This window comes from Festucalex cinctus, chromosome 11 (genome assembly GCF_051991245.1).
Source record: "Festucalex cinctus isolate MCC-2025b chromosome 11, RoL_Fcin_1.0, whole genome shotgun sequence".
Taxonomy (NCBI): Eukaryota; Metazoa; Chordata; class Actinopteri; order Syngnathiformes; family Syngnathidae; genus Festucalex; species Festucalex cinctus.
The window spans coordinates 22,078,426-22,102,608 of record NC_135421.1 but is presented as its reverse complement, the minus strand read 5'-3'; the positions used below and the strand labels follow the sequence as shown (position 1 = coordinate 22,102,608).

At 38.8% G+C, this 24,183-nt stretch overlaps 4 protein-coding genes across 5 annotated transcripts; 3 read left to right on the top strand and 1 right to left on the bottom strand.

Annotated features, from left to right (window-relative positions):
* Nucleotides 1–362: 362 nt before the first annotated feature.
* On the top strand, nucleotides 363–6,747 carry LOC144030260 (UDP-glucuronosyltransferase-like). Its single transcript, XM_077536402.1, has 5 exons — nucleotides 363–1,879; nucleotides 3,757–3,888; nucleotides 3,981–4,068; nucleotides 5,304–5,523; nucleotides 5,877–6,747. Exons 1-5 carry the CDS (start codon nucleotides 1,019–1,021, stop codon nucleotides 6,157–6,159), a joined length of 1,584 nt encoding a protein of 527 aa, XP_077392528.1. The 5' UTR covers nucleotides 363–1,018; the 3' UTR covers nucleotides 6,160–6,747.
* A 141-nt stretch (nucleotides 6,748–6,888) lies between these two features.
* On the top strand, nucleotides 6,889–11,352 carry LOC144030261 (mast cell protease 1-like). 2 transcript variants are annotated; one of them, XM_077536404.1, is made up of 6 exons: nucleotides 6,889–7,297; nucleotides 7,404–7,548; nucleotides 7,704–7,842; nucleotides 8,070–8,336; nucleotides 8,416–8,501; nucleotides 11,192–11,352. In XM_077536404.1, the coding sequence occupies exons 1-6, from the start codon at nucleotides 7,177–7,179 to the stop codon at nucleotides 11,232–11,234; spliced, it is 801 nt and encodes a 266-aa protein (XP_077392530.1). In that variant the 5' UTR covers nucleotides 6,889–7,176; the 3' UTR covers nucleotides 11,235–11,352. The 2 variants fall into 2 exon arrangements, with proteins under 2 accessions (XP_077392530.1, XP_077392529.1); XM_077536403.1 differs by lacking the exon at nucleotides 11,192–11,352 and having other exon boundaries at nucleotides 8,416–8,980.
* rabl3 (RAB, member of RAS oncogene family-like 3) lies at nucleotides 9,370–11,716 on the bottom strand. The gene is made up of 8 exons (XM_077536405.1): nucleotides 11,611–11,716; nucleotides 11,202–11,293; nucleotides 10,960–11,089; nucleotides 10,756–10,870; nucleotides 10,497–10,647; nucleotides 10,149–10,220; nucleotides 9,773–9,811; nucleotides 9,370–9,670 (listed from the first exon to the last, which is right to left on the bottom strand). Exons 1-8 carry the CDS (start codon nucleotides 11,714–11,716, stop codon nucleotides 9,614–9,616), a joined length of 762 nt encoding a protein of 253 aa, XP_077392531.1. The 3' UTR covers nucleotides 9,370–9,613.
* Nucleotides 11,717–11,836: 120 nt separating this feature from the next.
* Nucleotides 11,837–18,973, top strand: gtf2e1 (general transcription factor IIE, polypeptide 1, alpha). The gene is made up of 6 exons (XM_077537551.1): nucleotides 11,837–12,024; nucleotides 12,456–12,751; nucleotides 12,862–13,019; nucleotides 15,890–16,085; nucleotides 16,176–16,411; nucleotides 18,125–18,973. The coding sequence occupies exons 2-6, from the start codon at nucleotides 12,462–12,464 to the stop codon at nucleotides 18,589–18,591; spliced, it is 1,347 nt and encodes a 448-aa protein (XP_077393677.1). The 5' UTR covers nucleotides 11,837–12,024; nucleotides 12,456–12,461; the 3' UTR covers nucleotides 18,592–18,973.
* The last annotated feature ends 5,210 nt before the right edge of the window (nucleotides 18,974–24,183 follow it).

Below are 24,183 nucleotides of genomic sequence, written 5' to 3'. Positions count from 1 at the left end.
AGCACCAAAATGCCCACTGTCATCAATAAGGCATTTTGTGACCTCGCTAATACTACTAGTTTTTGACCTACAAGTACTGCTTGTAAAGATTTAAATAGTGTTTTATAAAACAAACAGAAAATAACGTTTTAACAATAGAAGTCTTATGCAGTATGCAGCACTTTTGGTTGCTGGGGTTTGCTCACCACCTGAGAAACTCAATCACACATTGACAGATTTAACTGAAAAGTAACACACAGGCAATCATTACAACACATGCTTTATGTAATTTATTTGCTTATATAATTGTATTTATATACGGTATTGTGTTTTGACAGGAATCTTTTGTTGTTGCCTTTCTGTGCTTTTTAGCTTGTAGATTTCTTGTATGAGTTTTTTTTTTTTTTTTTTTGTATGAGGGTTCACTTCAGTTAACTTCGGGTTACTTTAGAAGCGCTTTAAAATGTCAACAAATACCCTCGTAAAGATTGTAGTTGTAAAGAAGGAAATGTCATTAGCAGGGGGAAAGGCGTGATAAGGCCAAAAGCAAACGGGCCCCAAGCCCACGTTGTTTGGTGGTGGGGGGAGTAAAGGCATGCTCAAAGTAAACTTTGCACTGTTTGCCCAAATCGGTTGTATAAGCCGAAAGCAAAGCCCTCGCGACTTGCAAATCTTTAGTCACCCACTGACTGAGAGGCAAATAAAACACACTTAATGCTTGAACGGTGGGAAAATATTACAAAGGTGGAACGTACTGACACAATTGTAAATGTGTAAGCAGGAGCGTGACAAGATGCAAGCATGTGCAAAAAAAAAGAAAGAAACAGAAGCACGACAGCAAATGATTAACTGGTGTAATCTTACACCACTGTGTCTTGCTTTGATTACATCATACGCCGTAGATGCCTGATAAAACAGCTCCCGGGTCCTCATGCTCACTCACACACGCACACACCTCAACTGGAAAAAGTTGCACCTCGGGTCTTCCACTGTTTTGTTTTTTTTTTGGTCACTTTTTGCTTCGGACTGAGAGGAGGCGATGACTGCCAGGGTGTGGCTTTCCGCGCTGGGGCTGCTGGCCGGGCTCTGTTGCTCCTTTGTGGGGCCCGCCGAGGGGGGGAAGGTGCTGGTCATTCCCGTGGATGGTAGTCACTGGCTGAGCATGAAGATCTTGGTCAACGAGTTGACGCGTATCGGACACGATGTGGTGGTTTTGGTGCCTGAGAGCGGCCTGCTGATGAATAGCACCGAGAGCTACAGGACTCAGTACTACAAAGTGCCCTACAACAAAGCCGATCTGGACAGATCGTTTAAGCAGCTCCAGGACAGCGTCTTGGTCGACGAGCCGTCGTTCAACAACTTGTTTTTCAACGTGGAGCTTTTGGTGAACTTTACGACATTCCAGGCGAAAGGCTGCCAAAGTCTTCTCAACCAGCAGCATTTGATGAGTCAGCTGAGGGACGAAGGCTTCGATCTGGTGCTGACGGACCCGTTCCTCCCATGCGGCTCCATCCTGTCGCATATCTTTGGCATTCCGGCGGTTTATTTCTTGCATTCGCTTCCCTGCGAATTAGATTTGAAGGCTAACCAGTGCCCTGTTCCTTTGTCTTATGTTCCCAAATTCCAATCCGGCAACACAGATGTCATGACCTTCCCGCAGAGGGTGAAAAACAACCTCCTGGCTGTGTTGGAGTCCTATTTGTGTCGCATCATGTATGCAACGTTTGATGAACTGGTCAGCGAGTACGTGGAGGAAAGCATGACCTACATGAATCTGTTGAGCCACGGCGCTATTTGGCTTTTGAGAAACGACTTTGTTTTCGATTGGCCCAAACCCTTGATGCCCAACATGGTTCTCATCGGCGGGATCAACTGCGCAAAGAAGAGGCCCCTGCCCGCAGTGAGTATTCCAACCGCTAAAGTCAACAGCGTGTCACATCTGGATTCACTTAAGGCATTTTTATGTACGCTACAGCACATGCTTCCTCTTTACAAGGTCAGGCTTAGTTAGAACTTCAGTGGTGGCCAGTCAGCACCAGAAAGACAATTTTTGCTTGCCTAAATACAATCAAAAGCACTTCCATACTTTTACAATCAAAATTCTCATACTTGCTCCATGAAATTGTACACTCGAATTTATTTTAAACTGTGCTGGATTTAACATGTCCTACAAGCCTTTAGATTTGTGATTGACAATAAACGGGACAGGCTACTATAGATTAAGATGGCGGCGCTCATCGCCACTGCAAACTAGGACTAAACATGACATCAACCGTAGCATAACAACCCAGAAGAACGTCGGTAGATCTATGACGGGCAGTTTGAGTCGTGTTGTCATTGCCTGTACGCAAGAAATAGGGAAGCACTAGCCGTTCTACGCAAAATTTTGAACAGGGTCAAAATGACCCACTTTCAAGTTCAAGAACAAATGTTAACTTTTTGTTATCAAACTTAGCAGCAATAGACAAAAAAAAAAAGGTTTATTTCGACATATTTGCAATGAAAACTTTAATTAAAATTAGGAGCGGTATGCTTATGGAATATTGAGCATATACCAGCCCGTGTCAAACTGACCCTACATATATATTTTTTAAATGTATTAATTAACTTATTGCTACACAACTTCACGTCATGTTTATTGGTTTGATTTTTGAATGTTAAACATTCCGGGTCAAACTGACCCATTTAAGAGTGAAAAATTTTTGTTTTTTGGTAGACAATTAACAGATTCACTGCCAGCCCAGTTAAAAAGGGACTTTGACGTCTATAACCGTCAATGGCAGTGAATGAGTTAAAATTGTTCACTTTGACATTTTCAGCTAAAATGTTAATGTTTATTGGAATGTTTTTGTAACATTAAACATGGCCCAGGTCAAGTTGACCCATTCTATGGTTGAAGATACAAATGTGTAGTTTTTTTTTTTTTACATATATATATATTGTTATTATTGCTATGAAACTTCTCATCAAATAAAATGATTCACAAATTTTCAATTAATTTAATGGCTACTAATATTTATGAGCAATGAGCCTTCATCAACAATGGCTCATTTTGACATATTTGCATTGAAAACTGTTAATCATGAGCTCAGTATCAGGGCGCTGTTGGAACGCGAAACAAATCCCGGGTCAAAATGACCCATTTCGTTAAAACGGTTCATTTGAAATATTTTCAATGAAATATTTGTATTAAAAGCAATTCATAATGTTTATTGGGATGCGCTTTTTATCATTAAATATAGCCCGGCTCAAATTGACCCTGGAACATTATTGCTGTTCTCGAGAAAACAACCTAATAGGAGGGTTAAACTATCAAAATAGGTCATTATAATCAGTTTACATTTACGGAATTTTATCAAAAATGAAACAAGTATGAATTACATGCACCTTTTATCTAGATTAGCAAAACTCCAGCTGTGGCACAGTTCTTTGACCGTGCCTTGGCCCAAACACAACACTTAATTACAACTGTTTGAGTAGTTAATCAAATCAGAGCTAACTGTTTGGAAACCTAATGTATAGGATTATTCGGGATTAAGGGATTACTTCTATAATCTTGTTTGCATGTTTATCAGATAAAAATGCTGTTAGAAAAAAAAACACCTTTCCCCCGCTACTGGCTGCTGTCTTGCAATTTATGTGAAAAGTAAACAGCTGGACTATGGCAGGGAACTTTTCATCAGTTCATATGAAACCTGAAATACATGTGCCTGTTTGCAAAACACACTTGTTGTCCGTCCAACGTGCCGACAATAATGCCTTGCTTGGTCCTGGCAGGATTTGGAAGAGTTTGTGGAAGGCTCAGGGGAGCATGGCTTTATTGTCTTTGCACTGGGCTCCATGGTATCCAATATGCCGGAGAAGAAAGCACAACAGTTCATTGAGGCCTTTCGACAGATTCCACAGAGGGTAACGGCAACAAGAAATGATATTTTCACACTACATACTGCGCCATATGGCCCAAATGAACTCATTTTACATACAGTGAATGTGTGTTTCAGGTTTTGTGGAGATACACTGGTGTTGAACTGAAGAATGTGCCAAAAAATGTGAAACTGATGAAGTGGCTACCTCAGAATGATCTTTTAGGTATGTTTGGTTTTACTAAAACTAACACTTACCAACCAACCAACCAACCAACCAACAAGTCTGCGTAATTTTGACTCTAAAACCGGTTTAGAGTCAAAATTATGCAGACTGGTGTTGTCTTGTGTTGTGTTATGGAACGTAAATACCTGCAGAGGGCGCTGTAAGCCGGGAGAAATCAGAGCCGTTGTCGGCGTAAGATGCGATCGGGCTGCCAGATCGTATCCGGGTCGCCGAACGAACACATCCCGCTGCAGGATTGGCTGGAAATTATCCAGTTGACGACAAACATTGGAAAGAAAATATTAAAGATGTAATTTAAATAACAAAATGTACAGACTGAAATTGTAAAAACGTAAATAAACCTAAGAATACCAACGCAAAATATACTACATAAATAATAAAATAGATTGACTAAATAATAAATACACAAAATAATTGTCTCAGATGTGACAAATATTGCCAGTGCAGATTATTAATGTGTTTCTATTATCATTAAGCCTGTTTTTTGTTATTGTGATTTGTGAACAGCTAAAAAAGAAACCAAACCAAAGCTAACTTCGTTAGCGCTGCTGTACTGACGTCACCGGCAAGCGTGAAGGGGCTTCAATCTTTATTTATTTATTTTTTCACTCTTAAAGTATCATGTTCTTATATTTTTAGCTTTATTTATGTTTTTACAATTTTAGTCCATATTTTTTTTTCTATTTTGAACATTTGTAAAGGGACAATTCCTGGACAAACCTGTAGCGTGACGGCATCTACACGCATCTGACACCGACACCGTCAGATTTTGGCCCACTCGTTTCATCAGGGTAACAAGATGGCATCCATATGTCATGTGACCTGCAGTTGACTACGCTACACCGCATAGAGTACCATGCTGTGATTGCTCAACTGCAGGTCACATGACATATGGACGCCATCTTGTTACCATGATGAAAGCGAGTTGGAATGGATAAACTCTTATCAAAACGGCTCTGGGAGAAATGAGAGTGGCAGGAGTTCGTATGGCTGAATCCTTATTTTATTTTACAAGTCAGATATAACAAGTAATAGAGAGTATTTGAATACAATTGAAAATAATTATTTTTAAAGTATTTTTTTTATTACATTTTATTGATGAATCTTTTTTCTTTTCTCAAGTATTTTACACAACTATGAAGTTAATTCCTTCTGTGACTCTTCTTTAACATTGTACTTCATGATGTGATTCCCTCCCCCCCAATGTTCCTCAGCTCACCCCAAGGCAAAAGCGTTCCTCACCCATGGAGGGACCCATAGCGTCTATGAAGGCATCTGCAACGCCGTTCCCATGCTCATGTTTCCACTGTTTGCTGACCAGCCGGGCAACGTTCACCGCATGGTGGTGCGCGGCGTTGCCGAGACGCTCAACATGTACGACGTGAGCGCCGACAAACTGCTGGTGGCCCTGGATAATATTATCAACAACAAAAGGTAAGGCGACACTGATGTGGATTTTAAGAGTAAGCCAAGAGATTGTGATGATTACAGTAGAGATGTGTTCACAACAGTACTTTGTCATGTCAACATGGGGCAAAAATAGAAAAGAACACTGCTGAAGTTATACACCAAGCATCTTGACCAATAATATCTTTGAAAATTTTGCATAATTCACAAAAATATTGGGATTTAGAACGAAATTTTGGGATTACGTAAATTGTAAAATACTACAATCCACTAGTGATTGCAGTTTTCCATCCCTATTGGGACATTTTTAGTGGTCATAGGTGACATATTCATCATTACAATAATTGACTTTGAACTAACATGTAATTGCGTCTGTGCAGTTACAAGGAGAAGATGTTAAAACTGTCTGCGATACACCTGGACCGCCCCGTTGAGCCTTTGGACCTGGCAGTTTTCTGGACCGAGTTTGTCATGAGACACAAAGGAGCCGCACATCTGCGGGTAGCTGCACACGATCTCAACTGGTTCCAATACCACAGCCTGGACGTCATTGGCTTCCTGTTCACTGTGGTCGTCGCTGCACTGTGGCTGACTCTCAAATGCTGCTTGTTCTGCACACGCAAGTGTTGCAGAAAGAGGACCGTGAAGAGGAAATCAGAGTAAAAGAAAAAAAAAAAACTGCCGTGGATGTTAAAGTTCTATGATGATTGTAATGATGTGTGTGTCCTGTGTGCATGCAGACAAAATTTTAAGATGATCTGTAAAGAATGTACTGTAACTATTTTTGACTAAATGCCAAAGCTAAGCTAAATCATCTTTTGTCAGTTCCTACGGTGTATTTGGGCCACACATTTAAAAAAAAAAAAAATTTTATAGAGGGGGGTAATGTTCCAAGAAAGAACTCACAATGTTTGCAACATTATAAAGTGGCAAATTTAAATTATTATTATTTTTTCTCTCTCGTAAATGCAAGTTTTTTTCTAGAAAATTTTCCACTTTATAATGTTGCAAATATTCAAGTTTTTTTCCTGGTAATTTGTGAGTTTTTCTCCCAAATTAGTCACTTTATAATGTCGCAAATATTCAAGTTTTTTTGTCATAAATTTGTGAGTTTTCTTTCTCAGAATATTACTCCCGTCTAAAAGTACATATATTTACATGTGGCCCTAATACGCAGTCGTACTGAACTGCAACATACTTGAAAGAAAAAAGATAAAACAGTAAATAAAATCACTCTCTTATAGGAGCTAATACAGTACTTCCATCATTGATTTTATTTTGTACGTTATACAATAAATAAATTTAAAAAAAAGAAGGAATATGAAGTGTCTCAGTCAAATAGCCTAAAAAAAGATGTCTGCACAAATCTAATCTATGTCAAGTGTATGTCATTTACACCATTTAGATAAAAATGTTCAATTGTACAATAATGCAGGTATACATGAAATGCCATTATACATTTAAACATTTTAAATATTAAAAATAAAATAAACATTCACATTAAAATGTACTTTCTAGCATTTTAATGAGGCATAGATTCTTGGAAAACGAATGGATTGGTAAACAACTTGTAGACAATTAATATGAGTTAAATTTTACAGTGCAATAGCGAGGAAAAAAAAAGAAAGGTGTAATCTAACCCTCTGCACCTCCCATTAACTTCCTATATGGGGGTTGTTTATGACTAAAGGGGGTCTATCTTTCGAAATGAGTTCAATCAGTCAGTGTTTCACCTGCACATCAGTCATGATGCATGTTTATTGCGCCATATTTGTCCTTCAGCAGATTTCCTGGTTTGCAGGTAAATTGAATTTTCAGTCTCTACATGTTCATTTTTATGAAGTACAAATATTAAGGGGAAAAAATGGAACCTGCCTATCAAATTTTATTCTCTTTCTTCACATCAGAGGCAACTGGGAGCAGCATCGTAGGCGGTAAGGTTGTAAAGCCTCATTCCAAACCCTACATGGCATCACTGCACGTCCACGGAGCCCATGTATGTGGCGGGATACTAATTCGTAAGGATTTTGTTCTGACTGCGGCCCACTGCCAGTGAGTTTGTATACTTGTACCAGTTCTAAAATGTCTCCCCCATCCAGGCATTTTTGAGCTCACATTCATTCATCATCATTAAAACACTACACAGAGACCACAAACAGAAAACAACATTCTGATTAGAAACGTTTGCTTGTTCCTTTGATTGTCAGCAATAAGACAATGACAGTCATACTCGGGGCACACAACATCAGCAAGCAGGAGAAAAGCCAGCAACGGATCAAGGTGGCCGAATTTTATCCTCGTAAAAAATTCGATGGAAACTACAGCAAAGACATTATGCTACTTAAGGTAAAATAATAAGTCTTATGTTTGTTTAAACATGTTGCACATGGTGTAAAAAAAAAAAAAAAAAAAAAAAAATGAGAACCACCAGTCTGAGCATTCAAATGCAAAGAAGCTGGGGGTGAAAGCGCGAAGAAAACCTGCAGCTTACAAGATGTTGCAGTTCTGCGATTGTGCCGTACAATGACAACATACAATAACCTTACCAACTGTCATACTTTGTTCTCTTACAGTTGGAACGTGACGCAAAGCTCAACAGGTATGTCAAAGTGATCGGACTGCCCAAGAATGGGAAACTCCCGGCCAAAAATACGAGATGCACTGCAGCTGGCTGGGGCCAAATTGTAGGAGGAAGTAAGGGGGGTCCAACTTCAGATGTACTGAAGGAGACCACTGAGAAGACAGAATCCGACTTTGAGTGCAAAAACATTTGGCAACATTACTTTCAGTCGGATCACATGATATGCACCAGGCCTGATAAGAAGGGAGGGGTTTGTTGGGTAATGCAGACATCTTATCATAAATTACCACAAAGTTTAGTCACATAAACCATGATAATATTTGTCATCCGTTTCCAAGGGGGATTCTGGAGGACCATTAATCTGCAATACCAAGCTTCAAGGAATAACGGCCTTCCTTTATCGAGACGACTGCAGTGATCGCAGGTATCCGCATGTCTTCACTAAAGTCCACCCCTTCGTCCACTGGATTCAGGAAGTGATGCGGGGGAAGGTTGCGGCATGAGCGCATTGCAATATTTGTTTACTTGTGAAACGCTTACTAGATGGCATGTCGACATAACGGCTCTTAGTTGTTTTTTTGTTGTTGTTTTTTTAACATATATGCAAATCAAGATAAATAATATGCATTGTGTGGCCTAAAATAGATTATTATTGTTCCGAAAACCGCATCCAACAGATTGCCACGCTTATAACATGCCTGACTCATCATTTGTCTTATTGAGATTTTTTGCAACATTGCATTGGACTATGGAGAGTCATTTCCTGCAAAAATTTGACTTTTGGCCAAAAAATAAATAATTATAATCAGCTATTATGTTATTACTAGTGTGATGAAATTTGGACTCCTACCAAGAAAATAAAAAAAATAAAAAATAAAAAGTGAGTTAAAAGCATTCCATGCATTTTTGTTTTGTTTTTTACTGGTTCATTCCATAATGAATAATAGTTTTCTATATCAAATTATGAACTACAGTTCTTTTAAAAATGTTTGAATAGCCTGAAAATTAATAAATGGATCTATAGTCGTTGATGAAGTTCTAAATTTATAGTGAATCCCCAAATTATTCATACACTGGTCAAATTCAGCCTCTTCAATTTGGTAAAATAATGCAAGAAGCCCATCCATCCATTTTCATTCATTCATGTCATTTCCAAACAAAAATGTTTTAAAATTGCCAGGATTATGTTTACTTGTATACATTCAGAATGATTTTCAATATTTAAAATATGTTCCATTTAGGGACAATTGTGCTTTTCGACATTAAAAAAAAAAAAAAAAAAAAAACACTGGTTTGATTTTGTCAATGGGGTTTATTGAGCATACATACAGGAAGACACATTTTCAATTATTTATTTATTTTTAGCATTTTCATCACAAGACAGTGTGCACGTTTGACAGGTTTACATGTAGAAATGAATTAAAATGATTGGTTATCGTGTAAAAGTAGTTGTACAAAGAATAAATGAAAGTGAAAATATGTTGAGAGCGGTGGAAAGAGAGAGGTTTGTGGAAAGTCTGACAACAAACCGCATTGTCAGTCATAATGCAAACTCTTGAAGTTGAAGCGCTTTCGGTCCGTGAAGCCCGTCATCTGCAGGAACACATAATACGCTTTTAAACTTCAAGAATTGAGATTTTTTTATTTTTGTTTTATTTTACAAGCAGAAAAAAGGGCTTTCAAAGCACAACTCACCTGACTTGGATCTCTTGTGAAATATCTTTTTTCAATCACCTGTGTGGAGATACAGTATTTATTTTGTTTATTACATCACAAATGCAGTGTTGGTTTCTGACATGTGCAGTATGCCACAGGACGTCATTACTGTTAAAAAAAAATGCTATCTGAAAGTTATATTTTTATAATGCATGCCATGTCAAAAATTTATGTTTATATGGGGAATTTGCACCCCCTAGTGGTCACCTTCTACAGAAGAGATGCCTTTTCAAAGTTAAAAAAAAAAAAACAACGCCTCAAAAGTAAGTTACAGTTAAAGTAGTTCACTTTATGCTCTAGTTTAGATGACCAATAGGGAGCGATTTAATGATAAATGTGTTTTTGTCCATCTCACCTTGTCAAAGAATCTGCTAAGCTTCACTGCATTGGACGTGCCTGCAGCCAAGTATCTCAGATTGGTGCAGTCCTGGAGAAACAAAGCACACTTTTCACACACAAACATTTGGAGATGGTAGATCGAGATCAGTGGTGACCAAACTACGGCCCGGGGGCCATTTGCGGCCGCCGTCACATTTTTCAGTGTCCCGCGGCATATGCTAAAAATAGCAGGTATAAACACATTGGATAGTTGGCATAGACAACCACGACAGGTCACCAGAGCTGTTGAGTTGTTATTATGTAAGCTATTGCAGATCTAAAAGCAGTTGAAAAAAAAAACAAAAAAAAAAAAACATTGACTTACAAGATTAATCTCCTCCGCGTTGAAGTCTTCTGACAGAAAGGCCGTCCGTGTGAGAACTTCACTGCGTTTGTTCTCGGGAATCTGGTCAAACTTGGTGCCGATGAGCAGCAACGGCACTGGGTTCTCTGCAAACTGTTCACGGTCATAGTCACTGCAAGAAAAAAAAAATACAGGATCACTTCACTTCAACACTAAACCAATGTTTCTCATCCTTTTTTTTTAATGTTCTGAATCACTGGTGGGGGGAAAAAAAGCATACCCGTTTGAGACAATCACCCCCGTTGGAGATGAATCTTTGTTTAAAGCTTCCAGCGACCAGCGATAGAGATTCTGAGAGGATTTCTTATTCGTCAGATCGTGCACCAAAATAATTCCTGAAATGAGAAGAGAGGTTAAACTACCAAAGACAATCCACGGCTCTACGTGTTCTACAAATATTGTAGTGTAATGGGTGCAACCGTACCATTAACTGAATTGTAAAAGACAGCTCTGGTGCTTTTGATACTGCTGGCACTGCCGACCGAGCCGCCGACGTCCCATAGTTCAATGTAGTATGTCTTCTCCTCCGGGGTTCCTTCTTTATAGTCTTGGACCTGTGTTGCAAAATTCACGGGGCATTTTATCTAATTGTTCAAATGCAAAATGGATGGTAACAAAAATCAGCAGCATATTATTTGTTTTCTTCTCAATTAAAGGTCAGCTTACCCGTACATCTACCGAGCATCCAACAGTCCATGACGGATTTCCTAAAACTTGGTTCTGACACAAAAGATGTACTAAGGAGGACTTTCCTACACCTGTGGACAGACAACAGTATATAACACTGAGTATTTGAATGGGATTAATAACGCCTGCTTGGAAAATAATAAAACAAATATGGAGACAAAATTGTAGTTTGTATCATTATTCAAGTTAGAACGTCCACATTATTCATGGAAATAATGAAATATATTTCTGCAATTCCGAGGTTTAGAACGTTATTACTATTCTACAGCGTCACTTTTTACCTTGCATGTAAACATACAAGCATTATAAATTATATAAATACATTGCCTTGAATACTACGTTGCTAAAAAAAAGTAAAATAAAATAAAGAAAAAAAGGGCATACTTACCGGAATCACCTAAAACTAACACCTTTACTCTATCAAGAGAAGCCATGATCTGACACTCATAGCTGACTGTAGCGTCCCGGAAGAAAACATCATAAGACCCGCCCATGTTTAATGTACTTTAATGCGATTGGTCATTTACGAATCATTCGTCTCAACATCATACATTCTCATTGGCTAAACATGCTCGCGTCAGCCAATTGGAATTTGCACACATCGTTTTGTTCCGACTTTGCGGTATATTTCCGGAGTAGCTGCTCAAACTAGGAATGGGAGCATGCTAGCATACCTCGCCGGCGTCAAACCTAAAAAACTTAATGATTCGTATGTTTTATTCGGAAGATGTGTTTTTTTATGAAGTGAGGAGGAAGGCGGAGGACAGATTTTGTGTCCCTTCAGAGTATAACGGAGAAGCAGGTAAATTGAACACTTGGAGAAAGAACAAAATCAGCAGTGTTTCTATTTAGCTGCTATCTTTTAATATCGTTTAATTTCCCTTGACGTTTGGATGTAAACTACCTAAATTGTGTGGCTATGTAAAAGACAGAAAGTGTTGTTGTTTTTTGTAACAAATGGGGGGAAAAAACAATCACCTCTTTATTGCATTGATTTATTTTATTTTATTTTTAAATTAATTAATTAATTAATTAATTAAAAGCTCCTCATAGTGGACAATACAGATTGTGTATGTAGATTAATACTAATTAGGACACATAAGGATAGAGGTTTCTTCAATAAAAAGAAAACCAAGAACAAAAAACAACACATGGCATTGACATGTACGTAACAAATTTTGAATAGAAAGATGATCTCTGTCTCTAATAATTTGTTCCACCTCCCCCCCACAGCACAAGATGATCGAACCAGAACTCTTGACTGAGGTTCCCGCTGCATTGAAGCGTCTCGCCAAGATGGTGGTGAGGGGTTTCTACGGGGTGGAGCACGCCTTGGCCCTGGATGTGCTCATCCGCAACCCGTGCGTGCGCGAGGAGGACATGCTGGAGCTGCTCAAGTTTGACCGCAAACAACTGCGCTCCGTACTCAACACACTGAAAGCTGACAAGTTTGTCAAGTGTCGGATGAGAGTGGAGACCGCTCCGGATGGCAAGACGACTCGACACAATTACTATTTCATCAATTACAGGTGATACGTTACGACATGTAGTAACATAGGAGTGGAGTTGTGATTCTGCTTCCTCAAAAATCCATTAAGACTTTACTGCATGTTAACAATGCTCCAATCTGTCATAACAGGGTCCTTGTGAATGTGGTCAAGTACAAACTGGATCACATGAGACGGCGTATAGAGACTGATGAACGCGATTCCACCAACCGAGCCTCATTCCGATGTCCCTGCTGCTTCTCCACTTTCACTGATCTGGAAGCCAATCAGCTGTTTGACCCCATGACAGGTAAACTATCATTTATTTCCCTATGTTACAAAAAAAACAAAAAAAAAAAACAACTAATTTCCACAAAGAATTATTTATTTTATTATAAGAATGGCTGTTCAGATATGTAATTGTTTCCTCTCCACAAGTTGGTATGGTGTGGCTATATTTATATACCGGTAGTTTTCTCCAGCACTAGTTGCCTGAAACAGACCATACAGGAAATGACATCAAAATGTGTGACTTTGTACCCCGATTTGATTATCGGGTGCATTTTCTTTACGCTTCTTTGACCGGCTATTCGGGTACAATCTGATCAATACTGCAATTTCAATCAGCTCAACATGATCACAGAAATCTGAATCTGCATATAATAAGACACACACAGCTGGAGTAATGTAAATGACTTTCATGGCAGCAATTAGTTTTCTATATACATTACATTTTACTGTGGTGATAATCAAATGCATTCTATTTTTTGGCCAGTGGAGGCCCTCCTAAGGAAGCAAGTGCTCATTTCAAGTGCTCTAGCATGATGTTCATTTTGGATCTCATCCTTTTCGGGAGGAAAAAATATGAAAAAATGTAAGTTTTGTTTATGGATAAGTAGAAATTACAGGTGTTTTGTACCCCAAGTAGCAAGAGTGGCTAAGTTTTTTTTCAATTTCAATTTGTCATTGTGCCTGGACTGGTGAGGTAATGTGACACCGGTCTGTCTGTAATTAACGACAGTGACTTACTCAACTGCGGTGTCACTACGTTGGGGTCTATTAAAACTAGGGCTGGGTTTAAAAAATTGAATAATCAAATCGATTCATCAAACCATGAATCCATTATTTAAATATCTATTTTTCCCCATAAATTCTTAAGAAACTAGAATTTTAAAGGCTGTTTTTTTTCTATCTTACTGTTTTCTTGAAATTTACTGTTTACATGAATTTAAAAGTATTTTCTTCAATTTTTGAAATCTGACTTATTGCACTTTAAGACAATTTAGAATATTCTAGTTTATATTTATGATTATTAAATTAGAATTAGGAAAATATTTTCATCTCATCCTTGCTGATGTCATTGTTTGTGTAACACTCCACTGATCATAACACGTGTTACTCTCATTAATAAACTAAATCGTTTGAGCAGTTACTCCTCTGCAAAATTTAATATTTGTTGAATTTTTATCGTGTCCTTGACATTTAAGAAGAATTGATGTTCCATAATTAATCGGATTGAACTGAAGTGAATCGAATTTGGAAAAATCGAATTGGGAAAAGTTAAACCATAACTTGATAATTATGCATAAGCTACTTTATTGTAGATGTATTCATTGTTTGATGTCAAGCAAGACAACGTTGATCGAAAGGTCTCCAAGTCTTAAATAAACATATTGCTTCTTTGAATTACACATTTATTGTATCACATGTGTGGTTGAAGTCTACTTTTCACTGACTGAAAGTCAGACATTCGCTCATGTAAAACGGTCGCGATGGCTTTTGCGGGTGTGTTTTACACAAACAACACCCAAAGTAGACACTGGGCTTGTGCTGATGCTGGAACAGTTCCCATTATTGACAGTGAAACCAGCACGGGAAGCAGATGGCCTCTGCCAGGAAACAGAGGATGTGTACACAAGGTCCCAAACCCCTCAGCCGCACGCTGCAGCCATCATGGCATCCCCCCTTGAGGAAAAGAGATGCACAGTGGAATAAACGACAGTGTGCTTACCTTTTGAGGGGGGGGGGAACAGTCTGCAGTGTCATTAAAACGGGAATGTTTTTCAAATGGATTTGAAATGGGTTCATTTTGCCTGTACTTCATAGCAGTGCAACACAGTGTAACTCGCTAATAAGAGGACAGCGGCATAGCACAGCAACGGAGGGCATCTAGCAGTTCATCTTGGCATGTGGTTAATTACACAAAGGAATGCTTTGAGAGGAGGCACAGTTTGTGCTTATTCCGTACCAATCAGCAGACTGCACTTTGTTTCGTTCGACCCTTTAAATACTTTTACGCAAGTATTGGTAAGTATCAATATTACAGGAGTCAAAAATGGAACGGTACAGACAGGAAATTATGGCTGCTGGATTATGGGGGAAAAAAACAATGATTATTTTGGCAATGATTAAAATCATGATTATTTATTTTTTGGTACAAAACAAGAAAATCTTTAAGCATTTAAAAATATTAAGAACAAAACAGAAACACTATAATTATGTAAGTTTCCTTTTGGACCAAACAATGTATACCGTAATTTTATTTATTTATTTATTTATTTATTTATTTATTTATTTATTTATTTATTTATGTTGGTAAAAACTTGAAGTTGGAGTGCAGCTTGTGCATTGTGCAGTGGGATGATCATTTATGTTTTCGTACAAAACAAAATGTTTACAGATTTAAAGATTTTAGGACTAATTAAAAAAATAAATAGAAACACGATAATTATGTAAGTTCCTTTTGGACCAAACAGAATTTATAATAAAATACATTTATTTATTTATGTTGGCAAAAACTTGAAGTTGGAGTGCAGCATATGCACTGTGCAGTAATAAAATAATAATAATAATAATAATAATAATAATAAGAAGAAGAAGAAAAAAAGTAATAAGACATATGAAACTCTTTGAAACACTAATTATGCAAGTTCCTTTAAACAGTTTATTAAATTTGTTCTTTTAAAATTTAAAAAAAGTGCAAATGTATACATTTAAATAACTCAAAAATTATTAATATTCTTTGTTTTACGGTTATGCTGATTTTGTAGTTGTGGAGTGTAATAATTGAAATTGTAATTGCATTTGGATTAATTGCGCAGCTCTATAAGAAATGTACTTTTCGGGGCTGCAGGTTTGTAGTCAACAGTCGCTATTTACCTGGACGACCCTTTCACGCAGGTACATTCCGTTGCACATTCTGTCAGACGGAGGTCGAAGAGGATGAGTCGGTGTGTCCCGACGCCAGGACGCTGGTGGCACGATTTAACGAACAGATCGAGCCCATATATGTGCTGCTACGTGAGACCGAGGACGTCAACTTGTCTCACGATCTGCTGGAGCCCGAGCCCACGGAGATCCCGGCCCTCAAGCAGAGGTCAGCATCTGCCGCCTCAAGTCAGGATTGACTTCACTCAGAGTAGCAGCAAAAAGCCAATAACGTGGATCTTTTTTATTTATTTTTTAGCCGGGAACGCAATGCGGCTGCTGCAAACGCTGCAAGTGGGCCACACCGGGAAGTCTGGTCAAACAAGGGTTCCACCTATGCTGACCTTTACACCCAGAATGTTGTTATCAATATGGAGGATCAGGATGACCAACAAAAGCAAGCGAGTGAGGGCGCAGCATCCAAGGACAGGCCCGTCTGGTTGACCCAGAGCACGGTGCAGGGTGCTTACAGTGAGACGGAGATGATCAAGAACCGTAAGTGCGCTTTTTCTTATTCGTCAGAGATGGGTTTTTTTTTTTTAAAACCACCTATACTTACTTACCGTACTTTTTACTACCATTTTGATGCACACTTCTGAAATAACACATTTGGTCAAATTACTTTTTAATATTAGTATAGTATTATGAGGGCCCAACCCATTAAATTGCCCGATATTACCCATTTTGAAATGGCAAACAATCTTTTTCTAAATTTTTGACATTTTCAAATGTATTTATTTATTTGACATATTGGCACATTACAACATAAGACAAACTTAACCACTTTTAAACATCCTTTCACAAAAGGAATAAGCAAAAGATTGGTCAACCAAATGGGTTATAAGATTTTCAAAAATTAATCAGCCATCAAAATTTTATTCTGCCAAATATTGAAATCTGCATCGTAGGGTTGTGAAATTAATCGAAATTCAATTACAATTTAAATTATTACGCTGCACAATTACAAAATTGGCATAGTTGTTTTTTGAGTTTTTTTAATTTATAAATTTGCACTTTTTTTTTTATTTTTATTTTATTTTGAAATGACTAAAAAATGTTGTTTTAAAAACCGTTTTGCAACTTTCTGTCGACTGAAAATGACATCACAAGGGCTCCGGTAACCCATCACAGCTCAGCTTGTGAATGTCACATGACCAAACAGGTGAGCTGTGATTGGTTATCGGAGCCCTTGTGATGTCATTTTCAGTCGACAGGAAGTTTTTTTTGTTTGTTTTTTGTTTGTTTTTTAAGTTGCAAAATGTGCTTTTAAAGGTACTAATTGTACGTGAAAAATAATAAAAGTATCAAATTAATTATAGACAAAATATTCACTTTTTATTGCTATAATGGGCTAAATAAGTGAAGTATCCCTTTAAACATTTTCTTGTTTTCTACCAAAAAACAAATGATTTTCTTAATCGTGATTTCAATTGTTACCAAATTAATCGTGATTTTCTTTATGATCGAGCGTCCCTACGGCAAAAAAAAAATAATCAAAAAAAAATCCATATCGGTTAGGCTCCAGTTATTATGATTTTATTAGCAATTAATTAATATTGACTACTCATGTTGGTGACTCCGATGTACACTATATACCCTGCATGATTGTGATCTGCTATCTACAAAGTTATATTAGCTGATTCATTACGAGTTAGCTATTTTTCGTGCCTGTCAAATATAAAAGTATTCCTTTGGCGCCATCTAGTGGTATCTAGAGAAGTATGTTGAAGTGGGAAGCTTCAATTAGACGGGTCATCTTCTGGTATAATCTAAAAGTAGTGCTTTTTGGCATCTATGGACAGTTATAAATAATTTTCATTATTTGCGGCTGGGCCAGGTCCTTAACACTCTACAGTGTATTCGTTTTACTCATCTCAAATGATCGAATGTTAAACTGAATCCGCTGTGCCCCTTTGACATTTCCACAATCACCTAAAAAAAAATAATAAAGAAATAAAAAATCGTATTTTTTTTCTTTTAGTTGCCATGGCAGCCCATCTGTGGTCAAAGCAGGTTATCTCTTTCTGTCAGTGCCCTTCAATGAGCTATTCTAGCTATTGACGTTCAACAGCCAAGGGCATGCAGTAATCAAGCAGGGCCAGATTTCTTTTCAATTTGAATCATAATTGCATGATTTGAAATATTCATAGGCTTGGTTAATCGTCTGGATGAGCTGAAACTTTGAACAATCTTTAACTATTCTTCCAGGGGGAGACCTTGCAACCGGGATCCAGGACGGAGCAAGTCACCCCGGAGCCGGCCAGTCCGACGAAAACGAGGAGGTGATGCGGGCCCTGCTCATCCACGAGAAGCGAGCCGGGGCGCGGCCCGGCGGAGGCGGAGACAACGCCGCCGCCAGGGGCCTGGCGTCCTCCTCGGCGGCCAACGCCAGCGACTCGGAGAGCGACACCAGCGAATCGGATGAAGAGGCGCCCTCCGCTCCGCCCCCTCACGCCGCTGCCGCCGCTCCTCGGCGGCTTGCGAAGGAGGAAGAGGAGGAGGACGACGACGACTTTGAGGAGGTGGGAGATGAGCCGACCGTGATGGTGGGAGGCCGGCCGTTCTCTTACGGGGAAGTGAGCCAGAGGCCGGAGCTGGTGGAGCAGATGTCTGCGCAGGAGAAGGAAGCCTACATTGAAATGGGGCAAAAACTCTTCCAAGATATGTACTTTTGAATACTTAGCAAAAAAAAAAAAAATGCTGCTTCCCAAATAATTCCACTCAATATTAATGTGGTTTGAATGGACACACATGCGTTGTCAGTGTTGCCTCAGAGGTCACTCTGTGTACAGTGTTCATTCCCAAGTATGTTGTACATCTTGCAAGCTAGCTATCTGCATTTTGTGCCAATGGGGGTTTCTTTAGCTGTTATTTGGGGGGAATTAATACAGCTGTTTTTTTTTGTTTTTTTTTCACACAAACTTAACTGTCATCAATGCTACATGGTGGATCAATGAAGAGTGAAACCACATTGAAAGATTCAATAAGAAGAGCAATGTGTTGTGACATTTCAGTCTGAAATACATTTTTTTTTTTTTACCCTGCAATCAACCTGAAGTTTTTTTTCTTTTAAAATATTATCTTGAATTGTACAAGACTTGATTTGACATTGAGCCAACCAAGTCTGTACTTATCTCCATGCGCTTTCATTTTGCCAGTCCCAGCATGCGTAAATGTCAACGTAGTCGGACTAAAAAGCTGTGGGCATTTTGAAACTGCAGCGCGTAAGGGGCAAATGCTTCTTGCTGCCCTTTCCTCTAGGATAGAGCAGGGATATTGCGAAAAGGGCACCGCTAGGCAGGAGCGTCACAGCCTGCATGAGTGGAGGATAGATTATTAAATATCCTCAAGCTTATAAACAACTCCAATTCTGTCAGAACTTGTGATCTTTGGAGGTGTCGGGTTAGGATTAGGGTCAGGGAAGCAGCGGGTTTGTTAAAAGTTGGAGCTGGTTGAGGGTTAGGGCTTAGAAATAGGATTTACCAGTAAGGCTCGAGTTTCAAAATAGGGCATGAATGCAGGGTTAGGGTTTCAAAATCACAGCTGTAATCTCAACCAAACCTGACATTCACCCCCATAATGAACCAAAACCCTGCTTTTAAACCGTAGTTTGAAACCCTAATGCTACTGAACCAAGGGTGGGCAAACTCCATCCTCAAGGGCCGGAGTCCTGCAGGTTTTGAAGGTTTCCCTTTTCCAACACAGCTGATATATAATTAGTTCATCAGCAAGCTCTGCAGAACACTGATAACGATCCTGTTGATTAGAATCAGCTTTTGTTGGAAGAGGCCAGAGGGGAACCTCCAAAACCTGCAGGACTCTGGCCCTCGAGGACCCGAGTTTGCTCACCCCTGGTACAGAAGTAGGATTGGGGTTTCAAAGTCTGGTTTAAGTAGGATTAGGGTTTCAAAATATGTTTTAAAAGCGGGGTTTTGGGTTCAGTATTATGGTGGTGAATGCCCTATTCTGAAACTCAGGCCCGGCCCTCGAGGACAGAATTTACCCACCCCTGTATCTAAATCCTACTTCGAAGCCTTACTTTGAGACCCTAATCCTGCTTTTACTTTGAAACCCTATCCTACTTTTTAACCCTATGTTAAAACCCTAACCCTACATTGAAACACTACTTTGAAACTGTAACCTTATACTGAAACCTTTGGAAGGGGGTGTGTCACTGTGTGTGAGTGACAGATTTGCAGAAACCAGATTTTACAAAATCGTAATTTTCGTCTCCTTTGTTCATTAACTAAGATGTCCATAGATTTGAATCCATTTTTTAAGTGAGCTAAATTTTTGTCTCATCTTTATTAGTCGCCGAAAATGCATACTGATTTAGTCCCAGTTATTGTTTATTAATGAGGGTTTTACTCTAGTCTAGTTTTCGTTTGGGGAAAAATGTGTGTTGACGAAAATATTTTTATTTCGTTTTCGTTAACAAAATCAACACTATGTTGAAGCCCTAACCCTACTTTGAACCCGTAATCTTACTTCTAAAGCCTACTTTGAAACAGTACTCCATTTTTCAACCCCACTAAGAAACATCATTTAAAACCTTACCCTAATTAACTCATTCAAACCCAAAAACGTATAAACACGTTTTTAAATAAGGAAAACGGCCAGCAGGTGGCAGCAGAGTACAAGAGATTCGCCAGGGCCATGTTGCAACAAGCTCTTTTTGCCAATGCTTTCATCAGGAATGTGAATATCGATGAAACTTAGCTATATTCTAATGCTAATCGCTTCAAAACGGAAACTGATACCAATATACTGTTTTTTTCATGATGAAGAAGAGACTAATCTTTCTTTTGGTAGGTTTCATGTTTTTATGGCAATAGAATATTCTGCGGACCTCGCAAAATCAGTCAAAATCCAGTAAATTAGCATAGCGAAGGGGATTGCTTCAGTGAAAATGGCTGGGAGTGAATGAGTTAAAACCCTACCCTACTTTCTAGCCCTACTTTGAAACCTATTCGCACTTTTAAAACCTACTTTGAGACTTTTTGGGACATCGACATAACTCTGATCTTTTTGTTTTGATTGTTCAATTGGATTCCGGCCAGGTGATTGAGTTGGCCATTTGCGTCACATTCCACTTCTTTTACCTTATTCGGGTTAAAATGTCAAGCTCTGCAGAGGAACTTGCTGAGGTCGGGCACCTCTAGAGGGAAGCCCTCCTAGCCCATATATCCCTTTTAAGTCAGAGGATGGACACCTGTAGGGCAGAGCCTCAAAGGTCAGGAAGAAAACGGGATTCGGCCTCATTAAAGCAACCCCCGCCCTTCAGGACAGTGCAATTAAAAACCTAATCCCACGCTGTGCCATTGATCTAGCGAGGCAAGCAACGAGAGAGGAAAATGTGCAGGGAGCTTACAAAGCGACTGAACGCAATTCAACAAGGAAACCATAATGCAGGTGTCAAAAAGAAAATAAAAAGAATGTGCTGCATTAAGGTGATAATGGATTACTGTGCTCTATATTTCTTTTGGCTTATCTGAATTATGTTTGTGACAATCATCGGGTGGATTAACGTTGACATCCAGAGGACAAAGGTGTCATGTGTTTGTCTTGTGGCGGCGTATGAGTGAACGGTTGGAAAATGATGAACGCTCGGCAGGCTTGGCCTGAGAAGATTACATAAGGATTGATTGATCAGGGTGTCGCTGTCACTCTTCATCCAATAAAGCCCGAAGATGAAGCGCTTAATGATCGAGCCGGATCGCGTGTTGCTTTCCCGACCCTCTTAGCAATCGGAGAGCTCTTTAAAGATGGAATGCGTCCACCTGCATCCATCATCCTCTTTGGAAGCTGTGTTTTCATTTTTCACAGTTCTCTTCTATTGTAACCATGTCTTCTATCATCACGACGCAATGTCACCCTTCAAGACTGTATCAAGTGTTGAATATTCAGGTGCGGTGAAATGAAACGGAACTATGCTTCCATGTCACACGTAGACGAAAAAAAATAAATAAATACATTTTGGATCTTTAATCACAGCACCACCGATTTCCCCTTGGGCCAGATATAAAATGGTGTCTTGAGAAATCGTACAGATTTATTTCCTCCATATCAGATGCCTAATTATTAGAAGTAGACACTCGACCATAAATGAACTCTGATTACTGATTTTGAAGCTTTAATTTATGATATGCTCAGCATTACTCGTGGATACGATTAGATTTCCCGACTGTTATTGACATCGTTGTTAAATAAGGATGTATTGAATAATGACAAAGCTGTCAATACATACTGTAAACAAATACGTCTATTACCCGAAAGAAAATCCCTGTTATCAATTACCTGTGATGACATGACAGCTTTCCGAACCCATCACACGCTTTTGTTTGTCATCGTGTCACCGCTGTTCCTCCAGCACTCTCACTCTCCCGCTGAGACTTGATTTGAGTGGAGTATTGACAAAAAGACCAATGACATGACCTTCTCGGACTTCTGATCATTTCTCACCCCATGGGGAACAGGCGAGAGTGCTCACCTACTTTCATGGCTGATTAGCTTCTGACTGCTGCCTGGGCCAGCTCTACTGCGCCATAATGATTCACTTTTCATGATTGGTATTATGTTTCGTTGAAAGTAATAGTATTTATTTATTTTTTTTTTTATTTTTTTTTTAGGGGTGTCATAATTATTGTGTCTACGATTGGCTGGCAACCAGTCCAGGGTGTCCCCCGCCTACTGTCCAAAGCCAGCTGAGATAGGCTCCAGCACCCCCCGCGACCCTTGTGAGGAATACACGGTCAAGAAAATGGATGGATGGATAATTAGTGTTAATTTTGAGTTAATTTAAAGTTCCTTTAACGGCACTAATTTTTTTTAAAAATACGTGATTAATGACCACCCCTTATTTGGAAAGCATGTACTGCGGAATTCTAGTCGCAACATAGCGGGCAGGTCCATGTCAAAATTTTGCAGTAATAAATTTAATAATAATAATAATAATGCAAATATTTGTGGAGACTGAGGTCAAGTTGTATTTTACAATTTTAAAAATGTGCAGAATTTCACGTTACTTCACGTTAAAAATTACCGGTAGATCGCTCTTAATATGAAAAGAAAAATTCACTGAACTGTCACCAACCTCTTACTAATGCTATTTATGCCATCTAGTGGCAGAAAAAAATGACCTCAACACAAATCAATATCACACTCACTTTTTACAGTTCTTTTTAATTTGAACTAAATTTTATGAATTATTTTGAATTTACTGTATCAATTACTAAAAGATGCAACCATACTTTCATTATTTTTCATGTAGAAATAGTACCTTTAAAAACACATTTTGCAACTTGCTGTCGCTTGAAAATGACACCACAAGGGCTCAGATAGCCAATCACAGCCCACCTGTTTTCCAGGTTTGGTCATGTGACATTCACAAGCTGAGCTGTGATTGGTTACCTGAGCCCTTGTGATGTCATTTTCAGTCGACAGCAAGCTGCAAAATGTGTTTCTAAAGGTACTAATTGTACATGAATCATAATGAAAACATCATATTTATTATAGGCAAAATATTAATGCTTGACTGCCAAAAAATGGCTAAATAAGTAAAGTATCACTTTAATCGCCTGACACCCTTATTGTTATTGATATTATTATTATTATTATTATTATTATTATTATATTCTTTGTTATGGTTTAAGACTAAAGAGGCATACTAGGTGAATTTGAATATTTCTGGGCAACATACTGTTCTTGATTGGTGAAGTCGAGTAGTTTTCCGGTCTTGTAAACAGGTCACTGGCTATTAAATGCGGAAAATATGCAATAGTGTTGATATAATTTGCTGTTAAGTGTCTCTCTCATTAAGTTGATTTCCTTTCATTGTCTGCTTCCATGCTGGCTTCACACCGCCTCCTCCGCCCACCGCCAGGCCCGTGGGAGACGTCCCATGAGTTTGTGTGCTGACGTCACCGACTCATCATGCCAACACTTGTTTCTATGCCACCCAGCAAAAAAAGTCTCCTGGCATAATTAAAGTTCCAGGCCCCCCCGGGAAAGGGACGATTCATTAACGTGTGAGTCATTGCTTTCCATTCTGTGCTCACTTCAAATCCTGAAGCTTTTCCTGCAGTCATTAACTGTGTTGTTGGGCATGAATCAATACTGTCGTCACTCCACTCAGTGACACAATTATTACCCCTCAAATACAAACATTTAGTCATTGAGCTACATTTAGCTAAAGGTTAGATGTTTTTTTTGTTTTTTGTTTTTTAGCCATGACTGAAAGTCTTGGTAGCAATTACACGGAAAGGTAT